Source organism: Panthera tigris, chromosome D2 (assembly GCF_018350195.1).
Source record: "Panthera tigris isolate Pti1 chromosome D2, P.tigris_Pti1_mat1.1, whole genome shotgun sequence".
Lineage (NCBI taxonomy): Eukaryota > Metazoa > Chordata > Mammalia > Carnivora > Felidae > Panthera > Panthera tigris.
Window position 1 is genome coordinate 6,887,250 of NC_056670.1, and position 27,912 is coordinate 6,915,161.

At 41.7% G+C, this 27,912-nt stretch overlaps 1 protein-coding gene and 1 long non-coding RNA gene across 2 annotated transcripts in view; one reads left to right on the forward strand and one right to left on the reverse strand.

The window, feature by feature from the left end:
* The window catches only part of LOC107179360, a 47,205-nt gene extending 37,996 nt beyond the window's left edge, over window positions 1-9,209 (reverse strand). Inside the window, exons 1-2 of the long non-coding RNA XR_001509961.2 lie at window positions 8,353-9,209; window positions 1,630-1,905 (exon numbers count right to left, since the gene is read on the reverse strand). This is a non-coding gene — a long non-coding RNA (uncharacterized LOC107179360). The remainder of the gene's footprint in view (window positions 1-1,629; window positions 1,906-8,352) is intronic.
* A 149-nt stretch (window positions 9,210-9,358) lies between these two features.
* The window catches only part of MINPP1 (multiple inositol-polyphosphate phosphatase 1), a 46,789-nt gene continuing 28,235 nt past the window's right edge, over window positions 9,359-27,912 (forward strand). Inside the window, exons 1-4 of the mRNA XM_042960218.1 lie at window positions 9,359-10,039; window positions 13,515-13,712; window positions 18,985-19,082; window positions 25,960-26,093. Coding sequence (XP_042816152.1) covers window positions 9,403-10,039; window positions 13,515-13,712; window positions 18,985-19,082; window positions 25,960-26,093 — 1,067 coding nt within the window. The 5' untranslated portion in view covers window positions 9,359-9,402. The remainder of the gene's footprint in view (window positions 10,040-13,514; window positions 13,713-18,984; window positions 19,083-25,959; window positions 26,094-27,912) is intronic.

Below are 27,912 nucleotides of genomic sequence, written 5' to 3' on the forward strand. Positions count from 1 at the left end.
CTCGAGATCACCCCCATGAGGGACTCAGACTCACAAACCGTGAGATCATGATCTGAGCTGAAGTCAGATTCAGATACCTAATGACTAAGCCACCCAGGTACCTGACATGCTCTTTATTTAACCAAAACTGGCAAGAACAATATAGTTACCAGGATTGGTTTAAACCAATCAGGACTCTTCCCTTAAGTGGGGACAGAGTGACCTTCCTTGAAGGTGAACACGTACACACATTGATTCCAAGAAAAAAGGCAGAATGAATGTTGAGTGGTTTACTAATAGTAACTATTATAGCGTTATACACAATATTTATACTTTTAGCCCCACCTACAAATGACACTTTTTGAGGTCACTGTTCATTTGTAAGGAATGGGGTAGGTGTCAGGAAAAGAAACACAAAGATGACTCTTTCCACTGAAACATTCCAGAACTGGTTCTACTAAGTACTAGTTAGATGAGATGACTTTAGACAAGGCACCTAACCTTTGTTTTGATTTCCACATCCACAATGTCATGGATAGCTGGGAAGGTAATTACATTGCATAAATACAAAGCAATATTATTACCACATTTCACCTTCCCATACTGTCTGCTCTATGTCATTTATTCATTCATACTTACACCCTTTTAACAAATAATTGCTGACAGTCTACTTAATGCAAGGCATGAATATCTGAGGATCAACCAAGTTTTCACCATGGCTCTTGCATCTAAGGTATTAACTAATGAATGATTTACCAGTAACTGCTTTATCTCCTAGAGTACAGAATCAGACAAGGCAGTGCAAGATATAAGACAAAAAAGGCGGGGGAATGACGGGTGTTGTTTATGGAACCACAATGGTTGCTTCAGTTGGAGCAGTTATCCTGTTTACTAAAAATGCTGCCACCAAGTATGTGAGTTCATAGATGCCTACACTGCTTTCGTAGCTTAGAAACACCTACTGATACACAGTATAGGCAAAGCAACCCAACCCAAGAAATACGGGTTTATGTTACAAGAAAACAGTGGCAAAACCTGAAAGATTGGTTCATGTGTGGGCCAGTGAGACAACGTGAAACTTATTAATGTATTAAAGAAGAACTAATAAACTTTTCTCTGAAAGTTCTCTGTTCTTGGGAATAAGGAAATAACGATGGCTTTAAAGTCAGCTAACCAATTATCTTAAAGATCTAATCACTCAAAGGGATCTTCCCATTTTGGAAAGCTAACATTTCGGGGAAAAATAAGATGTTTAAATTATTGCCGTTGTCTATGCTTGTTCTTGAAAAACACAAGGAAGAGGAGAAATTTTTACCAGGATTTAGAACACATTATTCATCTTTGTGATGGGATAACAAGACATTTTGGAGGGGACTTCTCAAGGAAATGATGTCTCTGAACAACAGTACTGGCATGTACAGGAAAATCCTTGTAGACCAGGACCAGAAAGTGAATAGCAAAGCACAAAAAGAATACTGGCAATTTAAACACTTAAAATAGTTCAATGGATATAGAACCAACATTCGATGGGAAGGAAGAATTTCCAGTATCAAAATCTTAAGATGTGTCAAGACACTAGACGGGAACTTTTGTCACTGCAAAATAACTCCCATAGCAAGGTATAATAGAGAATGTAAAATAAAAGGTCACCTCTATTATTGTGCATGGTTCATTGAAGTTGTCTACTCATCAGTTGAAACACAACGTTGTTAAACAATTCAGCGTAGCTTTCATATGCTGGCGAACAACATAGTGGTCAGCTATCAGTGATGATAGCGTTCCTTTCAAGCCAAGGTAGTTTATCTCTGGAGTCTGGTGGTCTATCGAACCTCCACATTCAAGCAAGGTTGAAGGGACTGCTGTTGAAGCATGGATCGTACCAGCCCCATCCATACATATGGTCCCTTCTTCTCTTGGCTGTTTCTACTGCAATAAAAAACAAATAAGCACTAAATCAATGACCAGGAAAGGAAAAGTGAAACAGCAGGGCAGTAAGATACTAGAGTTAAAGCTTTCTTGGCACAGGCACGAAGTTAGTTGCTTAATGTAGTTGTGAGATCACAAAGATCTATGACAAGCTGGCCATTGTCAGTTTACTTGGTTAAAGGAAAAGCGACAATAAGAAACATCTTAATTGTGCTCAGTAAACATTACATACTGATTTGGGGCCAGGAACTATAGCACATCTTTAGGTAAACTGCTTCATTTAATCCTATCAACAACCCTATGATATAGATATTATCCTCAGTTGAGGCAACAGTTTAACTTGCTCCAGATCTCACAGATATTAAGTGATGCAGCTGGAATTTGAAAACCAGAAAGCCTAATTTCAGAAACCACGGTTTAAATTTTTTTTAAGTTTATTTATTTATTTTGAGAGCGGAAGAGACAGCACAAATGGAGGAGGGGCAGAGAGAGGGAGAGAATACCAAGCAGGCTCCACACTGTCAGCACGGAGCCTGATGCAGGCTTGAACTCATGAACCCTGAGATCAGGACCTGAGCCATAACCAAGAGTCAGTCGCTTAACTGACTGAGCCACCCAGGCGCCCCCAGAAACCATTTTTTTAATCGATACTTTCTATGCTTACACAGACAGTCTACCCTTCCCCCCATAGTATTTACCCTTTTCCTTTCTTTATTGTTTCTGCATCAGAAAGCCATCTTCTTTAGGAACGTTTTTTAAAAACATTATAGATGTAACTTAAAATACTATATTTGACATCATGCAATCTTAAAAGTGGAATGACTATTTTAGAAATCCTATGAATAATCTGGGAAAAATACCGTATTCTTTAATATAATGGATGGATTAGAAAAGCTCTACATTTTTTAAATTTTATATATTTATTTTGAGAGAGTGGGGAAGAACAGACAGAAAGGGAGAAAGAGAACCCCAAGCAGGCTCCATGCTGTCAGCACAGAGCCTGATGCAGGGCTCAAACTCCTGAACCAACTCATGAACTGTGAGATCGTGACCTGAGCTGCAATCAAGAGTCAGATACTTAACCCACTGAGTCATCCAGATGTCCCAGAAAAGTTCTGCTTAAGACAAATTAGAATAATGTAGAACAACAGAATTGAACTTTTTTCTTTTCCACTCTGGGAGACACAACAGGCAACGTCCACTTCTGGATAAAATTGCACTACCGCAAGCAATTCAAGTCTTCTACGCTCTGTTGGATTCCCAGAGCTGACCACCTAACTTTCTGTGTTTCCCATTCCTCTCAGTTGTAAATCCAAGCCATTTCCATATTCTGAAGACCTAAATCCTACTGTCCCATCTCTTTAGTCTTGCGTCCTAAGTCATTGAGGAAACTGAGGCCATCAGCTTGAAATCCATCAATTCCCTCCTGCTAAACCAAGAAAATTTATCAACCTGTGCGTCCATCCTCCAATCTTCTCTTGGAAAATAAGGTCTCCTCTTGTTTCAGTCCAAATCAAGTTCTCTGTGCTCTTGGTTCCATGCTCTGTCACCTCTTCAAGGAACCCAAACCATTAATTTTCCATTCAACTTCTTGTGTTATGGTAGATTTGTCAAATACATTGCTATCATGCTCACAACGCCATAGGAGAGAAGGCAACCCATCCACGGTCTTTGCCAAGGGGCAGCCACGTTTTATACCATGCAAACTCCTGGGTACTAGCTGAGTACGGGTGGCAACTATCTCAAAGAGCAGCCAACATACAGACATGAAACGATGAGCAGGGCCTGTTGCCTAAACAATAATAAGAGAATATTATGAGAAATTATATGCCAATAAAATGGGCAATCTGGAAGAAATGGACAAACTCCATACATATACACTACCAAAACTGAAACAGAAGAAATAGAAAATCTGAACAGACCCATAACCAGTAAAGAAATAGAATTAGTAATCAAAGTCTCCCCAAAAACAAGAGTCCAGGGCCAGATGGATTTCCAGGGGAATTCTACTAAACATTTAAGGAAGGGTTAACACCTATTCTCTTGAAGCTGTTCCAAAACATGGAAATGGAAGGAAAACTTCCAAACTCTTTCTATGAAGCCAGCATTACCTTGATTCCAAAACCAGACAAAGACCCCACTAAAAAGGAGAACTGTAGGGGCGCCTGGGTGGCGCAGTCGGTTAAGCGTCCGACTTCAGCCAGGTCACGATCTCGCGGTCTGTGAGTTCGAGCCCCGCGTCAGGCTCTGGGCTGATGGCTCGGAGCCTGGAGCCTGTTTCCGATTCTGTGTCTCCCTCTCTCTCTGCCCCTCCCCCGTTCATGCTCTGTCTCTCTCTGTCCCAAAAATAAATAAAAAACGTTGAAAAAAAAAATAAAAATAAAAAGGAGAACTGTAGACCAATTTCCCTGATGAACACAGATGCAAGAATCCTCAATAAGATATTAGCCAACCAGATCCAGTAATATATTAGAAAATTATTCACCACGACCAAGTGGGATTTATACCTGGGATGCAGGGCTGGTTCAATATCCACAAAACAATCAGTGTGATTCATCATTATCAATAAAAGAAAGGACAAGAATCACATGAGTCTCTCAGTAGATGTAGACAAAATACAACATCCCTTCTTGATAAAACCCCTCAAGAAAGTAGGGATAGAAGGAGCATACCTCGAGATCATAAAAGCCATATAAGAAAGACCCAATGCTAATATCATCCTCAGTGGGGAAAAACTGAGAGCTTTCCCCCTAAGGTCAGGAACAAGACACGGATGTCCACTCTCGCCACTGTTATTCAACATAGTATTGGAAGTCTTCGCCTCTGCAATCAGACAACACAAAGAAATAAAAGGGATCCAAATCAGCCAGGAGGAGGTCAAACTTTCACTCTTCACAGACGACATGATACTCTATATGGAAAACCCTAAAGATTCCACCAAAAGACTGCTAGAACTGATTCATGAATTCAGCAAAGTTGCTTGATATAAAATCAATGCACAGAAATCAGTTGCATTCCTATACACCAGCAATGAAGCAACAGAAAGAGAAATCAAGGAATCAATCCCATTTACAATGCACCAAAAACCATAAAATACCTAGGAATAAATATAACCAAAGAGGTGAAAAATCTAAACACTGAAAACTATAGAAAGCTTATGAAAGAAATTGAAGACACAAAAAAATGGAAAAAGATTCCATGCTCCTGGATAGGAAGAACAAATATTGTTAAAATGTCGATACCACCCAAAGCAATCTACATATTCAATGCAATCCCTATCAAAGTAACACCAGCATTCTTCAGAGAGCTAGAACAAATAATCCTAAAATTTGTATGGAACCAGAAAAGACCCCGAATAGCCAAAGCAATCTTGAAAAAGAAAACTGAAGCAGGAGGCATCACAATCCCAGACTTCAAGCTATACTACAAAGCTGTCATCATCAAGACAGTATGGTACTGGCACAAAAACAGACACTCAGATCAATGGAACAAAATAGAGAACCCAGAAATGGACCCACAAGCGTATGGCCAACTAATCTTTGACAAAGCAAGAAAAATATTCAGTGGAATAAAGACAGTCTCTTCAGCAAGTGGTGCTGGGAAAACTGAACAGTGACAGGCAAAAAATGAACCTGGACCACTTTCTTACACCATACACAAAAATAAACTCAAAGTGGATGAAAGACCTAAATGTAAGACAGGAAACCATCAAAATCCTCGAGGAGAAAGCAGGCAAAAACCTCTTTGATCTTGGCCGCAGCAACTTCTTACTCAACACGTCTCCAGAGGCAAGGGAAACAAAGGCAAAAAATGAACTATTGGGACCTCATCAAGATAAAAAGCTTCTGCACAGAGAAAACAATCAGCAAAACTAAAAGGCAACCGACAGAATGGGAGAAGATATTTGCAAATGACATATCAGATAAAGGGTTAGTATCCAAAATCTATAAAGAACTTATCAAATTCAACACCCAAAAAACAAATAATCCAGTGAAGAAATGGGCAAAAGACATGAAGAGACACTTCTCCAAAGAAGACATCCAGATGGCTAACAGATGCATGAAAAGATGCTCAACATCGTTCATCATCTGGGAAATACAAATTCAAACCACAATGAGATACCACACCTGTCAGAATGGCTCACATTATCAACTCAGGCAACAACAGATGTTGGCGAGGATGCGGAGAAAGAGGATCTCTTTTGCATTGTTGGTGGGAATGCAAGCTGGTGCGGCCACTCTGGAAACCAGTATGGAGAGTCCTCAAAAAACTAAAAATAGAACTACCCTACGACCCAGCAATTGCACAACTAGGCATTTCTCCACGGGATACAGGTGTGCTGTTTTGAAGGGACACATGCACCCCCATGTTTATAGCAGCACTATCAACAATAGCCAAAGTATGGAAAGAGCCCAAATGTCCATCGATGGATGACTGGATAAAGAAAATGTTATCTATATCTATCTATCTATAGATAGATAGATAGATAGATAGATAGATAGATAGATACAATGGAGTATTACTCAGCAATCAAAAAGAACGAAATCTTGCCATTCGCAACTACGTAGATGGAACTAGAGGGTATTATGCTAAGCGAAATTAGTCAGAGAAAGACAAAAATCATATGACTTCACTCATATGAGGACTTTAAGAAACAAAACAGATGAACATAAGGGAAGGGAAACAAAAATAATATAAAAACAGGGAGGGGGACAAAACAGAAGAGATTCTTAAATATGGAGAACAAACAGAGGGTCACTGGAGGGGGTGTGGAGGGGGGATGGGCTAAATGGGTAAGGGGCACTAAGGAATCTCCTCCTGAAATCATTGTTGCACTAGATGCTAACTAACTTGGATGTAAAAAAAAAAAGAATGCCAAAAAAAAAAAAAAACTTCTCAAAAGCTACTCACTGCTTTAAGAATAAGAAACCCATTTTAAGTAAGATGAGAAGATATTTATTATTAGAAAATTATGAAATGATCTTTGATGCATGTCTTTTGAAAGTCATTCACTTTAATGTTCAAAAGTAAGGTGATACATTGTAATTGTTAGAGACTTCTGCATCTTAGTGCAGGAATAATAATACATAATATCAGTGAACATTATTAATGATAAAAATACTATTTATAGCACCCTCTTATATGAATTTTAAATGTCATCTCTGATTCCCACAATAATCCCACAATATAGGTTCTAATAATTCCTAATTTTCAAATAAGGAAACTAAGGCTCAGAGGACTTGAGTTACTTCCCAAGATCACTCAGTTAATGCTGGGCCGAGCTTGGAGTCTGGATCTAAAGCTTCTACATATATTCATTGTCCTCTTTATACTACCTCTGGCTTTTTCCTAGCAAAAACCATGAAGGCGTTGCTTAATTTCATCATTTGTTACCTTGTCATAACATCAAAATGATAGGAATAGGTTTAACAAATATATAAATCAGCATAATACTAGCAGATGAAGAATGAGAATGAGAAGGAAAATAAAACTGGGGGGGCCTGGGTGGCTCAGTCCGGTAAGCCTCTGACTTCAGCTCAGATCATGATCTCACGGTTCATGAGTTCAAGCCCCACGTCAGGATCTGTGCTGACAGCTCAGAGCCTGGAGCCTGCCCCATATTCTGCATCTCCCTCTCTCTCCTTGCTCCCCCGCCCCACCCCCCCCCCACTCTGTCTCAAAAATAAATATTTAAAAAATTTTTTTTAATTTAAGGAAAAAATCAAGCTAGGGACAAATTTAGTGTAAAAGAATGTGTGCCAGCGGTTCTGTATGTGGTTACATACACATACAGATCTAAAGATCAGTCATGGGAGGCAATCGTTATTAGGCGCATATATTAAGCAAAATATAACGACATACATCTGATACAAATGCTTGCTGAATGCACTTAGAAGTATTATCAAGCATTTCAGCCTATAAAATGTCAAGGTTAGGGGTGCCTGAATGGCTCAGTCCATTAAGCCTCTGATTCTTGATTTTGGCTTAGGTCATGATCTCACCGTTAGTGACATGGAGCCCTGAGCCCAGCTCTGCGCTGACAGTGTGGAGCCTGCCTGTGATTCTTTCTCTCTCTCTGTCTCTTCCCTGCTCACACGCTCCCCACCCCTTGCTCTCAAAATAAGTAGATGAACTTTTTTGCTTTTAATGTAAGGGTTAGGAAGTCCGCAAAGAAAAGGTTCACCAAGTGTTAATTTGAGTCAAGTTCTTGATCGGTGGCCACAAATATTCAGACGTTCTACAAAATGGCCTAACAAAAAAAGAACACCTGTCCATGTGAAGATGACTTCCTGCTACGAATGTCTTAAAATGTGCAGCGTCCCAAGTTAGAATCTATTGGTGATTTTCCACCATTTTCTTCAGTGGCTAACATTCAGAGGCACACCTCTCTGAACCAGAGAGCCACATACGCCAGGAGAAAAGAGGTAAAGATGCACGCGGGCTTACCAGGGGCAGCGTGGTAGCGTCTTTGAAAGAAAAGCGACCTTACAAACACAGGATCCAAATTTCCTTCAATTCGCATCACCGTAGGACTTCTTCAATCTTTATTCTTTTCCCAACTAGCGCACGAAATGGTGTTCAAGTGGAGAAACCAAAGTGTGGTTCCGATTTATGATTTCTCCTCTTTTCTTGGAGCAAAGATTCTGAGCAAGAACGTATGAACAAACCTAGCCGCTGACTGGAGTATGGAATCACATGGGCGCAGAGTTTGCTCCATATAGCAGGTTAGCTCACACTTAGTAACGCAGTCAACCTGCTGGGCTGTGACTCAGGGCGCCCAGGAGATGACGGTCGCTGGGTCTCTGCTCTGTAAGCCTCTGGTATCAACGAGCACAATCCCGGGGTGCTGTCTGGCTGAGGTCAGCTCCTCTGGCCCAGGTCCCAATACCACCAAAGGCTCGGGAATTAGACTTCCTGCAGGACAGAGCCTCTTTCGGGTCCCCCTCGCGCCTCGCCGTGTGCTATTTTCAGACTGCAACCGGAGAAGAGCCTGGGGCTCCGGGAGGCACGCCGGGGCGGGGCCCGGGGAGCTACATTTTTGAACAACCGCCTCAGGTGCCCCGGCCGTGGGTGGTTCAAACACGACGTTTTCAGACACGCAGATGAACGGGGCGGGGCGGGGGCACGAGTCAGCCTCGGGAGACTCGGGCTCAGTCCCGACGCATTCCCGCCGTAGAAATTCAAAGAGCGGGGGCGCCCTCGAGTCAGCCTGGGAGGCGCCTGCTACGCGGAAGCTCGCCCACGCCGGAGGCCAAGCCGACGCCGGCTGCCCCTCAGCCACAGGTCTCCGAAGCTCCGCGAGCGGCCGTCCCGGCGCCACCGGAGCCACAGGCGCCCCGAGCCCCTCGGCGCTCCCCGCCCGCGCGCCCGCGCCGCGCCGCGCGGCGAATCCTGGGGGCGCAGGCCGGAAGCGCCGTCCGGACCCGCCCCCTGCCCGCCGGAGCCGGAAGTTGCGACCCCGGCCCGCACGTCGCCCCTCGCGGGCCGCGCCGCACCATGCTCCGTGGCCCCCCGCGCCTCCTCAAGGTCTCCGTGGCGCCGGTCGCGGCCCTGGCTGTGGCGCTGCTCTCGTCGCTCTCGCGCTGCTCCCTCCTGGAGCCGGACGACCCCGCGGCCTCCGCGCTCAGCCCCTACTTCGGCACCAAGACCCGCTACGAGGATGCCAACCCCGGGCTGCTGCCGGACCCCGAGGCGCCGCGGAGGGACCCCGAGCTGCTGGAGGACGCCTGCACGCCGGTGCAGCTGGTCGCCCTCATCCGCCACGGCACCCGCTACCCCACGGCCAAGCAGATCCGCAAACTGCGGCAGCTGCACGGCCTGCTGCAGGCCCGCCCGTCCGGCGACGGCCGCGCCGGCCCCGCCGGCGGCCGCGACCTGGGCGCCGCGCTGGCCGACTGGCCGCTGTGGTACGCGGACTGGATGGACGGGCAGCTGGTGGAGAAGGGACGGCAGGACATGCGACAGCTGGCGCTGCGCCTGGCCTCCCTCTTCCCGGCCCTGTTCAGCCTCGAGAACTACGGCCGCCTGCGGCTGGTCACCAGCTCCAAACACCGCTGCGTGGACAGCGGCGCCGCCTTCCTGCAGGGGCTGTGGGAGCACTACCACCCCGGCTTGCCGCCGCCCGACGTCGCAGGTGACAGCCCGGGCCCGGGGCGGGGCCCCCTGCCTGGGTTCCTCCGCGCTCTTTGTCTTCCCCAGCCATCGGCTCGGCTCACCTCACCTCCCCCCGTCTCCGGAGCCCCGGCTCCTCTCCGGGCTCCCCTCACCTCCCTCTGTGCCCCGGAGCCTCCGCCCCTCCTCGGACTCCGCTCACCTCGCCCCCCCCCCCCCAGCACCCCTTCAAGACTTAGCGACCTCCGGCTTCCAGCACACATTCATTTGTCCTTTGATCAGGTGTCGGCGGGACACAGCCGTAGGTGTTGGTGCGTTCGACCAGAAAGGAGACGGAGGGGGGCACTCTTTGATCCACTATTCCCTAATAGAAGTGCGCCCCCTCTGAGCACCCACCTTCGCCTTTCCTCCCTCCCTGGCAGCTAGTTCCATAGTTGTGTAGTCGCGCGCACTTGGTAAATACAACCTGGGACTTTTCTTCCTCGGGCTTTGCTTCTGATACTATTGGGTTGTTTTGTTTTGTTTTCCTTTTTACGTGCCGGTTCTTGACCCACATCCTGCTATAAGGAAGCTACTCTCAAACTTTCTTTTCTGCTGTGCTTTTGATGAGGTTTTGGGCGATGGTGGGGTGATCCAGAGCCTACGGCCAAGAAAATTCTTGAAGACGTCTTTGGTGCAAAAAGGTGATTTTATTAAAGCAGGGGACAGGACCCGTGGTCAGGAAGAGCTGCACTGGGGTTGTGAAGAATGGCTGGTTTTAGACTCCGGAGATGGGGAGATAAAGTCAAAAGGGAGGCCTCCAGAGGGACTTGGATGCTACAGAGGACTCCAGTCTAGCTAAGGTTGTTTCCTTCTAGTAAGGCATTAGCAGTAGGGGGTTCTGGAGAAATGTTCTACTCTGTATTTGTCTCCAGTATTTGTCCATGGGCTGCAGGTTTATAAAGAAATTTGATGTTACCTTCCATTTCCTTCTGCCTTTGTTCCCCACATCACTACGGAGGGAGATGTTGGGGCTCCAGGAAACTGAGTCTACAGGTTTTTGGAGATTATGCTGTCGATAAGATTTTTTCTTGTATTTACTAAGATATTTGTAAACTGATGGAGACTCCTGTCCCGTATGACTGTGATCTCTGTCAGTTAGCGATTTGTTTTCTTTCCTGTCCTTTGTCCTTGGTCACCAGGAGAGCCTGAGGACTATCACACAGATCCCACCTGCACGGGGCAGAATGGGGGTGTGTGCTAGCTTGCATTTTGTCCTCAGCCCGCCCCAGGCTCCCTCATCACTTTTTTCTCTGTTTTGTTCTTGTATGTACTGTAGAGTACCATCCCTTAGCTGTGATTCACGGTCGCGCTCAGTTCTCTCCTAATTTATTCCATCACTTACTCTTTTGCAAAATAAGAGAGACCGTCTATTCCGCAGGTGAAGAAGCCGGGCCCCAGAATATGCCTTGTTGATTGTCCTTGGTGAGTTTGAGGACTAGAGTCAGGCCAGGAATCAGTGTCTTCTTTTTCTCCCTTGAACCGGTGCCTTTTTTCCCCCCTCAGAAAATTTTTAATAGTCACAGATACTAATCACATACTCTTAAGGCCAGCTACGGTGTAGGCTGTGTGCCAGGCATGCCTAACATTTATTTCACTAAATCCTTACAAAAGCTCTCTGAGGTTGGCAGTATTTTCTCCCCACGTAACAGAAGAGGAAATTGAGACACAGAAACACTAAATAATTAGCCTGCTTTCATATGGCTGGGTATGGGCCCGGGAGATGTGATTCGGCACATGGGCTCCTAACCATTATGCCCTGCATTCTACCTTCCGTTTGTCTTAAGAATGAAGATGAAAAATACAACGTGCTTGTGCCAAAGAGACGGGCACGTGTTCATGTTTTCTTGGCCACTTTTAAGGTCAGAGACGAGGTGAGACATTGTTTAGCTTTAAACCCCAGTGAAAAGTAAATTAGGAGTAGACTGGTTTGCCGTTTCTCCAGGAGCATTGTCTTCAGCGAAGCTCAGCCATTTCCAGGAGGTCATTCCTGCGTCCTGTTACTGCTGTGCGGGTAACCGTCGGCTGACTTGTGTTTAGTCACTTGTTGAATTGTGCTTTTTAATGATTAACGTGAGTGAAGATGCCCCACAAATCTGAGAGCTGCATGTTAAAAGCAGCACATACTTCAGTGTAGCACAATATATACAGTGTATATAAAAAAGGGGCTCCTGGACCTCCTGAGATGAGTTCTTAGAGATTGAACTCTTTGTCTGGCTACATCATTATAATCCATGGACCGTTGGTTTGCCTGTTGTGTACATCCAGGCTTTTGAGAGAGGCCACTGAGTTAGGTTTTGTATTCTTACAGAAACGGGACAATAGCTTTTTGTTTTGTTTTCTGTTTAAAGAGCAGCCGTAATGAGATAATAGCAAGGATGAAATATCCAGGTCCACTTGGGAAACCATATTTTGAGTCCGCAGAGAAAGATGACAAAGGTCACTTACTTCCAAGTCAAGATGTTTTTGGAACTGTAACCCAATTGGCAGTTAAAGTGGGCAAAATTATCCATTTCAGGATCTTCTGAAAATGGATACACACACATCCATCCATATATTTTTTCACACCCACATCCAAAGCAAAATAATAACTTCATTCATTTTCTCATTTTGTAGACAGAAGTAGTATTCTTGGTGTTCTTTTCATGGTAAATTATTGGAGAAACGAGGACTGACATGGATGTGTTTTGAATATGACCGAAAAAACTTAAAGGGTACCCGGTAGTTAACGCATGATTGCAGATGCTATTACAATACATATTCACTGCCAAATCAGCGAAATATGTAATTCCCAAGACCTAAATGGAAGGTCTTTGGGAACTTTCATTATAAAATAGGCCAAAATTAGAGGCACCGTGAAATGGAAGACCTGAAACTCGGTTCCTGTATTTTGTGCTGTTGTCAGTAGTTTTTGTCCAAAGCGGAATGTTTTGGAAAGTAACAGCGTTGGGCATGTTAATCGAGAAAATAAAACACCCTATTTAGATTTTGGCTTAGGGTAGAAAAACAGATTTGATCGGTTGAATTCGTCTCTCACTTTGTAATTAAGAATTTTGCTACTTTTCAATTTGCTTTCCCAAGTTTTCTGTGCCTGGCAGAAGTGATACTTAATAGAACACATTTTTGCACGTTTGATGATTTTCATCTCTATTTTTGTTTTCTTTAAGAAAATACTTACTTCAGCTACCTTTTTTCATTGTGTAGTACTGCATGCGGTAACGTTTTATTTTGTATTTGATCCTCTGTTTCTGTAGTCTTCTCCACCACGGACTCTCATGAATTACGGTCATTCCACAGTTTGGCCCTTGCTTGGTCGGTGTGCACTTATTTCAGACACGCCAATAAATAAGCAGGTTTTTAGTGTTCTTTTTCACACTCGAAATGAAATTTTCAATAATTTGAGATCGTCATTTAGGCCAATGGTATATATAATGAATAAATAATTTTTTTTCTCTCAGATATGGAGTGTGGACCTCCAAGAATTAATGATAAACTAATGAGGTTCTTCGATCACTGTGAGAAGTTTTTAACTGAAGTGGAAAAGAATGCCACGGCACTTTATCATGTAGAAGCCTTCAAAACGGGACCAGAAATGCAGAACATTTTAAAAAAGGTCGCAGCTACTTTGCAAGTGCCAGTCAACAATTTAAATGCAGGTAATGTGCCCCTTATCTTTCATTTGAACTCTGAAATAATTTAAATGTTTCTTGAAGTCTGAAAATGAAAAAATATGGAAGCATAAAGTTATTCCTTTTAAAGGCCCACAATTGATTTTACACTAAGAAGATAATGTGTTCTAGGTCAAGAAAATTGTGTGTCCCGTGCTTACTGTTTTTAGAGTCATATTCTTCCTTGAACTGTATGTAAATTAATATACAAGAGTCTTGCAATATCCTGGAACTTTTTTATTGAGGGCAGAGGTATATAAAGCTTTAACTGTAAGCATACTTTATAAAACAAAAAGTGTATTTTTGAATTATCTCCCCAAGTGAAATACTATATTAATTTTTCAGCTTTTGAAGCCGTTGAGAAGTATGTCCAGGTTAATGTTTCAAGAGGGTATTAGAAAGTGAAAAGCAAAGTGCTGTGGGTATTTTGTTTGAGGCTTTTAAGCCTAGAGATGCTAAAAAAATGAACAGTTGTGTCTCTCAGTAGATATTGCAGTGGATGGGCTGACTGGCAATTTGTTATGCAACCTGGGACGCTTGAAAGACACTATTAATACTTATGCTGGGAACGCAGGTGGAAAGCCAGGGCACGTGGTCACCTACCTATAGGAACTTAAGAAAAAGTAGTAAGATTTTCCCCTGATTTCTAAGAATTTATAAATCACACTACAGAAGTGGACAAATGTGCATACGAAGATTGTGGATTTTGTGTGATGTAAATAAGTTTCCAAAAGACTAGAAGTAGGAGATGGGGGAGAAAAAGATTAGAATCATGGAGCCTGAATGCTTTGTAAGCATCAAAATAGCGAAGACGCGAGACTAGCGTTTAAAATTGAATTTTTTTCTCTTTCCTCAAAGGTGCTAAACATTGAGATCACCTATAGAGCTTTAAAAATTATTTATTTTAGGGGCACCTGGCTGGCTCAGTCAGTAGGGCATGTGACTGTGGATCACAGGGTGGTAAGGTCAGACCCCACGTTGAATGTGGAGATTGCTTGAAAATAAAATCTTGTTTTTAAAAAAAAAAAAAAACATATATATATATATATCGTATATATGTATATATCGTGTATATATATATATCGTGTATATATATATATATATATATATATACTTTTTTTTTTTTTTTTTTTTTTTTTTTTTTTTTTTTTTGAGAGAGAGACCGAGACAGGGTGCTAGCAGAGGAGGAACAGAGAGAGACAGAGACTCAGAATCCAAAGCAGGCTTCAGGCTCTGAGCCAACGCGGGGCAGGAACTCACAAGGTGTGAGATCATGACCTGAGCTGAAGTCACATCCCTAACCGACTGAGCCACCCAGGCGCCCTGCAAATAAAATCTTTAAAAAAATCAATTATTTAATGGGAAGCCATTTAAACGTATAGTCATAAAGGCTAATCTAATGAGCGTCAGTATACCCACAACTCAGTTTTATCAAATTTTAACACGCCGCAGTGAGTCGCTTTAAATCATTTGAGGTCCTTTGGTCCCTCCCAGGATTTCATTCCTCTTCTTTTTTTCCCAGTGGTAACCATTGTCACGAACTGAGCATTTAAATCATCCCATGCCAGTTATTATATTTAGGTTCCTGTACATAAATGGGATATCGTTTTGCAGGTTTTAAAACTTTCGTGAATGGTATCAAACTATGATAGCAGTCTGAAATTCAATTTTAATTCACCTTTTTATTTTTCATTTAATGTGTGTGATTTTAGTCTTACATTTTAAACTTCTGTACAGAATTCCATTATATAACTATAGTAGTGTCTAGCCATTATTCTGTTAGTGGGTGGTAAGACTGAAGATTTTTTAAAAAACAATATTTAGGGGCGCCTGGGTGGCTCAGTTGGTTAAGCAGCCGACCTCGGCTCAGGTCACGAGCTCACAGTTTGTGAGTTCGAGCCCCACATCGGGCTCTGTGCTGACAGCTGAGAGCCTGGAGCCTGCTTCGAATTCTGTGTCTCCCTCTCTCTCTCTGCTCTTCCCCCGCTCATGCTCTGTCTCTCTCTCTCTCTCCTTCAAAAATAAATAAACATTAAAAAAAAAATTTTGTAAAAACAATGGTCTCTGACTGGAAACAGATGTTGTGTTTTACTGATGGAGTAGCTGAGAGCAACTTCTCTCTGGAGGCTCTAAGCGTGGTTGTTGAAATCCTGGGTTCTGGAGTTGGACTGTTTCCATTTGAATCTTGACCCTGTTATACTATCGACTAACTCTCTGGTCTTTGGCAAGTTCCTTAATATCTCTAGGCCATAGTTTTTCCTCTGTAAAATGGGTATAGGAATTGTACCTTTCTTTTAGGATTATCGCAAGGATTCTTTAATTCACATAAAGCGTTAGCACACTGCCTGGCAGAGTAACTTCTCAAAAATATTGTAGCTATTTAAATGCTTTTTCTTTCTTTTTTTTTTTTTTAAACGCAGAGGGATGTTGCTGTATATAATCATTTTTACTTAGTAGAATATCTGTCTTATGCAGATCTGTCTTGTTCTGAATTTTATGTTATTTCACAGGCTATATAATTGAATTTCTAGGTCAGTGATAATTAAAAACTTATTTAACCCTTCAGATTTTACTGGTGGAGGGAGCTTGGAGCTAATACAGTGCAAATTCTTTTTACAGGAAATCACTTTCCTACTGCGGTTTTTCGTAGTTTGTCACTCTTTTGAATGATGTTACAGTCTGGGTTTTGCCCTGGAGAATTTATCTGTAAGATAAATACTGTAGGTTGGAGTTGTTGGGTTAAGGACAGTGCATATTTTACCTCTTGACGTATATTTCCAAATTGTTCTGCGAAAGTGTAGAAAAATTTATATCAATATATGAGATGCTCACTTTTCCTATTTTATCCAACAGTGGTTACCATTAGTCATTTTTTAAATTTTTTATTTATTTTGAGAGAGGGAGCAGGGGAGTGGAGGCAGAGAGAGAGGGAGAGAATATATCCCAGGCAGGCTCCACGCTGTCAGCGCAAAGCCAGACGTGGGGCTCGAAATCAGGAACCACGAGATTATGACCTGGGCCAAAACCGAAGAGTCAGACACAACCAACTGAGCCACCTAGGCGCCCCTTTAGTCATTTTGATTTTTGCCAATTTGATTAATGAAAAATGGTATCTAGCTTTAATTTGCATGTCTTTCGTTACTTGTGAGGATGAGCCTCTCTTCATATGTGTGTTGGCTGTTTGCATTCCTTCTGGGAATTGCCTCTTCATTACCTTGTCCATTTTCTCTTGGATTGTTTTTTGTTTTTCTTATTGGTCATAGCTACCCTTTATGTGTTATGGATATGTCAATTATATGTCCTTTAATTTTGCTTTACAAAGGATAAGTCTTTTCTGTATCGTATGTTGCTAACATTTTCTCTTAATTTGTTGCAGACTTTTTAACTGTGTTTATGGTGCCTTTGATTATACACTTTACATCTTTTACGTAGCCATGTATGTCTTTTTGTTATGGCTGTTCAGTGTTGTATTTTGCCTAGGAATCCTCCCTTAACCCAAGATTATTATATTTTCCTATGTTTTCCTTTATTTTATTTTAGTTTTTTAATGTTTTATTTTTTTAATTTTTATTTATTTTTGAAAGAGAGAGAGAGAGTGAGCGTGTTGTGAGCACAAGCCAGGGAGGGGCAGAGAGAGAAAGAGAGAGAGAGAGAGACAGAACCCCAAGCAGGTTCCACGCTGTCAGTGTAGAGCCCGATGTGGGGCTCAATCCCACGAACAATGAGATTGTGGCCTGACCCGAAATCAAGAGTCGGACACTTAACTGATTGAGCCAGCCAGGCGCACCTGGCTTTTTAACATTTAAATCTCTGATCCATCTGAAATATTTTTGTGGTTCCACAAGACTGACCAAGAGATCAGCGTGGTCATAGTAGATGGGTCAGAGCTGTAACTCCTGAGAGACTTCCTCACATTTCTGTTTTGCAGGTGGGGAGATTGAGACCTGAGAGGTTAGAGTCACTTGCTCAGGATGATTAGTGGCAGAGTTAGGTTCCATAGCCTGTCATCATCGTAAGTGTTTTTTGGTGAGATTTTTCTGTCGACTCCCTTCTAGTGGAAGAATAGATCATTAGGATTGACTTTCACAGCTTCAGAACTGGAACTTTGGGTGTGAATGAGTCCGGCTCTTTCATCAAAGGTCCTTGGCACTTAGGAGTCACTATGGTATGTTAGGTATTAGGAATATAAACCCTTTTGTTTACATAAGAAAGGTTTTAAGTGACTTCTACGTGTATTCTCAATTAAATATTCTTTTTGTACTATATGCTGCTTTAGGGAAGTTCTTTAAAATCAAAACTGGTTTCTTGGGAATGCGGAAAGACTCTGAAATTAAAGAATAAAAGTAAAGCGTAGGAGGCAGCCTCGCAGCGGACTTTCTTTCTCTCTCTCTGACACCGAGTGTCACCCATTTTGCCGTGACCGGAGAGCACTGCTCTCATCTGGTACTGGCATAGCCACCTTTCATGGCCTGGGGACTTGTTGCCTTCTTCCTTCTTGTCAAATTCCAGGTGCATCTAAATGTAATCGGCTAGTTAGCAGCGTAAAAATCCAGGTACCTTGCTCGGAAATCTGCCTGACTGAGCAGCCAAGTTTGAAAAACGGATGCTGTTAGCCCCCCCCCCCCCCCCCCCCGCAGTGTGTGAGTTCCCTGCTTGTTTCTCTCCTTCTTGACCTTTGTCTCACCTTCCTCCTGACCTGATCCACTTTGCCCATTCTTTCCTCACCGCCTTCTGCGTTCTTTTCTCCCTTTTTATATCCTCTCTCCTTCGTAACAGTTACAGTGTGAATTGTGTGACGAAGAGAACTGTTCAGAACTTATTGCTGATTTTCAAGATGAGGACTGAAAGCTTATAACTTTATGTCCCCTCCTCCAGCCCTCTAAAACGAACAAAAGCAAGTTCTGTTTAACAAGTTCTTGGATTAAACTTTTTGTCGGGTTCGTTAGGCAAATATGCTCTTAACAAACACCTTACTTGTAAAACCTGAAAAAGTTAGCGTTTTGTAGAGAGAAAGCATCTTATTTTCATTGGACTGAAATTTGGACCTCCTCGTGGTTTCTTCCTGACAGTTCCTTATGTTAGGGATAGTACACAGTGAGTCGTCTGTGATGGCCAGGAAGAAGCTGAGTCGTGTTTTCTCCATGCTAGACGTGCCCAGGTCCTCTGACTGGCTGCACGTGACATTCTGTAGACATTCAGCCTTTGGAAGATTACAGAAAACAGTAACTCACAAATTTTACCTTTCTTTTTCCCCCCCCAGATTTAATTCAGGTAGCTTTTTTTACCTGTTCATTTGACCTGGCAATTAAAGGTGTTAAATCTCCTTGGTGTGATGTTTTTGACATAGATGATGCAAAGGTAAGTATTACTTTTGTAGTTTATTTGCTTTTTTTGCATGATTTTTATCGTTGTTGTTGTTACTTGAAGCAGCTTTTCAAAAAATAAGCAGAGTAGGGAACATGAACTGCCTTTGATTACTTGTAATGTTCCTTGCATAAAGAGATGAATTGTTCAGATACGGCCCACACACTTATAAATAGTTCAGGTTCAGAAAACTTTGGAAAACATCCTTCCATGGTGATGTGATTTCTGGGTCCACCCAGTTAAAAATCTGTTTTGCCTGTCATCAGATTTTACTGCTGGAAAGGACTACAGAGCTGTTAAAATCCCAAGTTTTCTTATTTAACAGTTTTTGTGACAAATTGAGTTCCATGGCAGTAATTCCTCTATGGTTTCTGTCTGCTTCCTATTTCCTTCTTTTTCTCCTCATTCATGTTGCCTTTCTGTGGACTTTCAGACTCTAGAAAGAGAAGGGCAGACAGGCCTCTGGTGAATTCTGGTCAATTCTGGGATGTTGGGAGCCAGAGAGGTGGGTAGGAGAGTTCATTGTTTTCACAGCACTGAGAATAGCACCAGCTGGTAGAGTGCTGGTGTCTGTGTGGATCATTCAGGAACGTGGACGTCGGAAACTTTCATCGTCTCCTACATACACACAAAGCGTTCAGTACTCCATGCAAAAATCCATTATTAACCTCAAATTTTGAAAAGAAGGGTACTACTTGCCAGATAGAAGCAGGCTCTTAAGCTGAGAGCTAATGTACATTTGAGGGTAAACAAATGCTTTGTTCTGTTACTCAAAGACCAAAGTGACCAGCAGCCAGATGAAGGGTGATGTGATGTGTTAGTGTGCTCATGCGGGAAAGAGCAGGTGAGTGGGAAACAGAGGAGAGGGCCCTGGGTGGGTGGCTGTTCTAGGACACAGCACCAGGGGTAACGGGTGCGTTCCATTTCCTCCCTGTCTGCTCCTCTCCTGTAACTGTTCAAAAACTCATCACTTAGAAACTTCTTGACCACCGGGGTGCTTGGGTGGCTCAGTCGGTTAAGCATCTGGCTCTTGGTTTTGGCTCAGGTCATGGTCTTGCATTTCGTGAGTTTGAGCCCGTGTCAGATTCTGTGCTGACAGTGCAGAGCCTGCTTGGGATTCATTCATTCATTCTCTCTCTCCCCGCCCTCCCACCTCTCTCCCTCCCCCTCCTCCTCCCCCTTCCGCACTTGCTCTCTCTCTCTGGAAATGGATAAACTTAAAAACAAGAAATTTTAAAAGAAATTTCTTGACCATAAAATTAATTAATTATGCCCAGTGTAGCTATAAACTGAAACTTCTGGTCCCCGTTCACCTGTGTCAAGATACGTCCTTTTTCTCCCTACCCAGACTGCTCTAGGGCAAAAAGTCGATAAAGCAGTAATTTTCAGTGCCGTACAAATGATTGATGAGTGTTGTCAAAGGGAGATTTACCTTTTAGCAGAACAACTACAGCTACTAGTTACTACAGCTGGTGGACTATTAGGCAGGTGCCCACATGCCTCTGCTGGCCATCCTTCTCCCGTTAGGAGGTGCTGCGTCCCCCTGCTCTCTTCCCAGGCCTGGCGGCTTCCGGTTGAAGTGCAGGCTCCCGCAGCTCCAAACCCCGCCCCCCCCCCCAGCCAGTGGTGCAGATGTGCCTCAGAGCCTAACCGGCCTGGCCTCCACTGACTCATCTTCTCTCCACCTGCTTACCTCCTTCCCTGTCCCTTCCCGAGTCCCTCTCCTCTTAAATATTTGCTCTTGCTTTTTGTGCCTCCGTCTCTTCTGGGAGATGTAGTGTCACATGTTCCAGAAACCCTGGAGGTCATGATCTGGGTAAAGTTACACTTCCTCTTCCTATGCCTTGATTTCCCTATCTGTTAAAGGATGCAACTGTTGGATTACTCAGGAACACCCCTGTAATTCTAAGATTCTGTATTACTTGGCTTTTCCTGTTTTATTTATTTATTTTTTTAAGGGTTATCCTTATATCTGTTTATTGCTTGTGAAGAGTTTTTTTTTTTTTTCCTGCAACTTACTTTGATAAATTTGAAGCTGACAGAAGTTGTGAGAATAATACAATAAACATTCACATTCTTCACCTATATTCACTGGTTGTTAACCTTTTTTTTTTTTTTTTTTTTTTTTTGCCACATTTCCTTTTCTCTATATATGGGAGTTTCCTGTTGCTGCCATAATGAATTACTGCAGACTTAGTGGTTTTAAAACAATACACATTTATTATCCTACAGTTTTAGAAGTCAGAAGTTCAAAATGATTCTTAACAGGCCTAAAATCAGGATATCAGCACCGTGTTCTTTCTGGAGGCTCAAGAGGACGATCTGTCCCTTGCCTTTTCCAGTCTCTAGAGGCTACCTACCTTTTCCCCCATCACTCTGACCTCTGCTTCTGTGGCTAATCTTCTGCTCTGACTGTCCTCGCTAAATATTTATCCTAAGGATGTTTGCGATGACATTGGCCAACCTAAATAGCCCAGGGTAGCTTTCTCATTTTAACATCCTTACCCGAATCACACTTGCAAATTCCTTCTCATCATGCAAGATAACATATTCATAGAGTCTAGGCATTAGGATGGAAACATCTTTGGGCAGCCATTTATTCTGTCTACCACATATAATCTTGGCAGACATCAAAGCACTTCACCCTTAAATACTTGGGTATGCATCTAAGAAACAAGAACATGGCTGTAATAGTTATATACGTGTATATATATATGTGATAGTGATACATAAAGGAGAAAGTTGATTTAATGGCAGTTTTCAAAAAAACAGATGACATATGAAATAGGTATTTTTCTGTGGGATAGCTTTTTGCAACTTTGTATATATTTTATACTATAATGAGCATATCTTGATTTTCTGTCTCTTCTGGAGTCAGTTTTGGTATTTAATATTTTCTTATAAAAATCATTCAGGTTTTCAGATTTATTTGCAGAGGTTGGCAAACTTTTCTTGCAATTAAAAAAAAATTTTTTTTAATGTTTATTTTTGAGAGAGGACAGTGCAAGCGGGAGAGGGGCAGAGAGAGGGAGAGACACAGAATCTGAAGTAGGCTCTAGGCTCTGAGCAGTAGGCACAGCCCAACGTGGGTCTTGAACCCACAAACCATGACCTGAGCTAAAGTTGGACGCTTAACCGACTGAGCCACCCAGGTGCCCCTCTTGCAATGTTTTAAACAAAATGTTTCCCCTCTGTATCTGAGATTATTTCCCCACTATTATTACTTGTGTGCTTGGATTTTCATCATTACACTAATTTAGTATTTACTGATGTCATTTTTTTACAAGTAACAGTTTATATAATGAAATCACCCACCTTTTTTTGTCTATCTAGTTTTTATTTAACATGTTTTTAAGTTTCACCTATGATGCTGCATGTAGCTTTAGTTCACTTATTTTCATTGTTGTATTGTATTCCACTATATGAATTACCACAGGTTTTTTTTAATCCATTATTTTGTTGGTAGACATTTGGGTTGTTCTCAGTTTGGGGCTATTACGAACATTCTTCTGTATGTGAATTGGGGCATACACACACACGTTTCTGAAGCTCTGTCTGTGTGTGTGGTAGAATTGCTGGATTACAGGGCGTAGAGAACTTGAAATTTACTAGATAGTGATGCCAAACTATTTTTGATGTTGTTCTAACTTGTTTCTGTGATTATGCTTCTTTTCGTATCTTTTTTTTTTTTTTTTTTTTTTTTTTTTTGCTTTTGACTTTTTTATTTTCTTAAGCCTTTGGAATTCATGATACTTTATTTACTCACAGTTTTCATCTGGCTGTTTCATCTGTTAGCAGGGTTTTTTTAAACATTTATTTATTTTTGGGACACAGAGCATGAACAGGGGAGGGGCAGAGAGAGGCAGAGACACAGAATCCGAAGCAGGCTCCAGGCTCTGAGCTATCAGCACAGAGCCCCAAGCAGGGCCATGACCCACGGACCGTACCGCGAGATCATGACCCGAGGTGAAGTCGAATGCTCAACAGACTGAGCCACCCAGGCGCCCCTTGTCATATAACTTTAAAGAGTTTTGAATTTTGTTTTATTTTACAGTTTAGTTACTTGTGGGTCAGCTTGATCCTTTTGACATTTATTTCTGTGAGTTTCATGCCCTAGATCTGAACTTAACAAAACTCAAAACCAAATCTTGTAAACATGCTTCTGCTGTTAAAGTGTGACGTTTCTGGGGTCTGCGTTGAAGCTGTGGATGTCTGAGTGTGCCCTGAAAGTCTCTTACTTAGGCTGCTTGGAACCTGATGATCTCCCACTTTTGTGATAGCTCTGGAATTCAGCTTGTAACGCCCACAATATTCGGCGACAGACTCAAGGGGACCCCCAGATTCCTAGAGCTCTCTTCTGGGCAGCTTCCTCCTTTCTGATACTCCGCCCTGCTACTTCCAGCCCCTTAAGACTCTGTTCTCCCTCCTCTGCTCAGCAGGATTCTGCCTGACATTCCTTTCCCTGTGCCTCCAGGCACAAACCTGGGACAATTGTAGGGTTTGCTGGGTTGGTTTCTCTTCTCTCAGCGATCACAGTTCAGTGCTGATTACTCAATGACTGAAAATATTTATTTTACATATTTTGTTTTTTGGTCCAGAGGACATGCTTGGTATCAGGTAGTCCATCCTGGCATATGGCATTTCTTTCCGTATGCTGTTGAATTTTATTTGGTGATGTTTTATTTCAGATTCATTAAAGCCTGTTTGTAGTGAGGCTGGTTTATGGCAGTGGCTCTCCTTTGTGGGTGGTCCTACTGGCCTGGGCCCATTCTTTTTCCTTCGATGGGTTTAGAACGTGAGGGGGAATTTGTGTCCGTAGCAGTGACTAGGACACACAGTGGAGGGCACAGGAATTGCAGTGCAGTGGTCCGGATTTTCTTTCCTCGACCCTTTCCTTAGGGCTTTATTTGTTCAGGTTTGGGTACAGGCTTCTAGTAGCTTCCTAAAATGAGTTCAGAAGCTTTCCATCTTTCCCTGTACCTTGGAATAATTTAAATATTAGGAACTAACCCTTCTTGAAGGTTTCGTAGAGCTCCTATTTAAAACCATATATACCTGGGGGCACCAGGGTGGCCCAGTCGGTTGGTTAAGCATCCGACTCTGGACTTCACCTCAGGTCAGGATCTCGTAGTTCGTGAGTTCAGGCCCTGTATCCCGCTCTGCGCTGACCGTGCAGAGCCTGCTTAGGATTCTCTCTCTCTCTTTCAAGATTAATAAGTAAACTTAACAAAAATTATTTAAAAAAAAAAAGAAAAGAAAAGAAAACAAATATACCTGGTATGTTTTAGGTAGACCTTTGTCTCTATTTTGTATGATCAGATTTTTCTGAGTCAGTTTGGGTAATTTGTATTTTCCTAGAAAAACCACTTATTTCATTTACATTTTCAAATCTTTTTGAGATAAAGTTTCAATAGTGTGCATGTATGATTTTTTTAAAATCTTTAGTTATATCTCCTTTTTTATTTCTGACCGTTTTTTATTTTCTTGAATGGATTTGACAGAACTTTAATTCTTTTAATGTTAATTCCTTCCTTTTAAAAAAATGTTTACTTTGTCCCTTTTGCCAACTTCTTGATTTAATTGCCTTTTTAATATCTCTTTAGTTTTGTTTTTGGATTATGGCAATGACTTACCCTGGCTCTTGCTCTTAAAGTTATAATAAAACTACTACTAGTTTTCTCTGGGGGCTTTTTCAGAGAAGAATAACTTATAATTACTACAGAGGCTTCTCTTGTGTCTCTTTTAATTGCACGTTTTAGTTCTCTAGTTTTGGTGTTTATCTGATCAAATGATACGTGAGTGCAGAGTCTAACATTCAGAGAAAGCCTGCCTTAATCACCAATTCTAATCCAAGACCTCTCCATAGCGATCAGTCATTGCTGTCAGTTTAATATGGGCCTTTTAACCCTTTTCTGTGCTGCTGTTAATAATCTATGTCATTCTTAGAACTATAAACAGCATAATGTATACATGTAGGTATGTATGTCTTGGTAATACAAGGTATTATACTGTATTTATTATTCTCAACCTACCCTTCTCATTCAGTACATCCTGGAGATCCTTCCACATCAGTGCACGAAGATCTACAATACAGAAGTTTTAAATAACTGCATAGTGTTCCATAGTATGTGTATACCCTAGTTTAGTCAACCATCTGCCTATTAACGAAATGTCAGTATTTCCAGGAATCTTTTTTCCGTTCGATAAGCAGTGCTGGTGTTAAGACATTCTTACACATTCTCTCTTGTGTTCCTCTGTGACTAAAACTTCCTAAGAAGTGGAATTAAATGGGTCATAGAGATGTATGCTTTTATGGAGTTTGCCGACTTGCCCTTTAGAACAACTATGCCAGTATACATTCCTTTTCTATATTCTTGGTCAAATTTCATTACTAATTTTGCCGTGCTGACACATGAACCAAAGTAACTTGTCTTCTGTCTGGTTTCTATCTTCATAAAGTTCTCAAAAGTTCCTAGTCTGCTGTTGGCATCTTTCTGTCCTATAATAAATAACCTTCTATGTGTATCCTTTTTTCTTTTTTCTGTATATGTATTTGCTATCACTTTAATTTTCGCAGAAAGGGGAAGTGAGCATGTTAACCCTCTGTCCTGCGGTGTCCTGGGTGCTGGGTTATGGCATGAGTGCTCCTCACTTGCTCTTGCATGCCCTCCTCTACGCTCCCACGGTTTGAGTTTTTGTGTCATCGTAAATCTGTCTGTGTCATGGACTTAAAATGGCAAATATAAACTCGACACACTTTGTGTAGAATGGCAGTTAAACAACGTAATCTTTTCTGAGAATCACTGTTAAATCAGGGAATCTGTTAACATTAAAAAAATGTAATAGCGATTTTTGAAATTTTCGTTTTTAGGTATTAGAATATTTAAATGATCTGAAGCAATATTGGAAAAGAGGATACGGGTACACTATTAATAGTCGGTCCAGCTGCACCCTGTTTCAGGATATCTTCCAACACTTGGACAAAGCAATTGAACAGAAACAAAGGTAAAAACTTAATTTTTTTTAATGTGTCTTCTTAAATGCTCAACTGAACTTCTGGAAAATGTTTTATAATGGGTGATTTCAAAAAATAGTTTTGGGCCCCGTGGCTGTCTCTGTCGGTAGAGCATCCGACTTCGGCTCACGTCATGATCTCACGATTCGTGGGTTTGAGCCCCGTGCCGGCCTCTGTGATCACAGCTCAGAACCTGGAGCCTGCTTCGGTTTCTGTGTCTCCCCCTGTCTATGTTCCATCCCCCACCTGTGCTCTGTCTCTCTGTCTCTCAAAAATAAAGATTAAAAAAATTTTTTTAATAGGTTTTGCTTGTGTTTTTAAAAAATAATAACTAGACATACAAAAGAATGAGATGACATATGTGAGTTATGAGATATATACACCCTTTGTTCAACCCAAGACCTAGAACGTTACTAATAATTCGCATTTGCAGTGCTTCCCTTTTCCTGCCTCCTTGTGTTCCCTCTACTCCATGTCCGCTATAACCACGGTTCTGAATTTGCTGTATATCAATGCTTTGCCTCTTTAAAGTAGTTTTTATTGTAAATGTATGTGTGCAAACAGTATGTTTGGTTTTGCTTAGAGTCATATGCCTGTTGTCTTCTGGGACTTCCCCGCCGCCCCCCCCACCCCCCACCAGCATTACATTTATAGTGTTCATCATATTGTTACCTATACTATAAAGTCAGAAAATAAACAATTTTATGTGGCACCTAGGTGACTCAGTTGGTTAAGCATCTGACTTTTGATTTCTGCTCAGGTCATGATCTCATGGTTTGTGGGTTCGAGCCCCACATCAGGCTCTGCAGTGACAGCACAAAGCCTGCTTGGGATCCTCTTTCTCCCTTGCGTGTGTGTGTGCGTTCTCTCTCTGTCTGTCTTTCTCTCTCTCAAAATAAATAAACTTAAAAAAATAAACATTTTTGCTATAGTACAAGATTCAATGGCATGTGATATTCAGTAACTAAATACCACAGTTTATGCTCTCTTTTGTCAGTGGACATTGGGTAGTTTCTATTTTTTGCTGTTATGAAATAGTGTAATTAATTGTACATGGCTTGTGGTAGGAATTGCAAAATGTTTTTGAGTAAGACTCTCTCATGGAAAATCTTTTGTTAATCATACTTTTCAAGTTTTTTTTAAAAAACTTCTCATAATTTAAACCTGATAGAGTCTAAACCCCATTTTATTTGACAAATATGCTTCCACGAAAGCTTATGCATTCATAATTAGAGACAAAAATGCTATAAAGATGGAGACAGAAAGATGGAAGATTGTGTATTTGATTGTGTTTGCAATATTAAGTTTTTCATATATACATGTAGAGAGAGAATTTGTGTGTGTGTGTGTGTGTGTGTGTGTGTGTGTGTGTGTAGCTCCAGTTCATGAAGTTTTCTTGTGTTTGATGGGAGTTAGGGAGAAAACTCAATTGAGTATTTAGTTTCTGCTACCAAATGATTTTTGTGGGGCAAAATAGTCAAGGCAAGTTCTATCTTTGAGGTAAGCATTAACTTTTCCCTACTTAGTTTTATGAGTGGTTTATAACCCATAGACTTCATAAGATAACAGATCTTTTCTATTTGTTCATCGTTTCCGTCTCATTGTTGAACGTGTTTTGGGAATCTTGAAATTGTGTCAGAAAGATTCTTGAAAAATTTTTTGTAAGATTTGCTATTATAATTTGATGCCAGATTAAGGTTAAGTTAAGTTTGTCTTCATGTTTCAAAATGAATGTTACATTACAGAGTGAATTAAAGATGACCCAGATAAATGAAGAGATATACTATCTTTATGGATTGGAAGATAGAT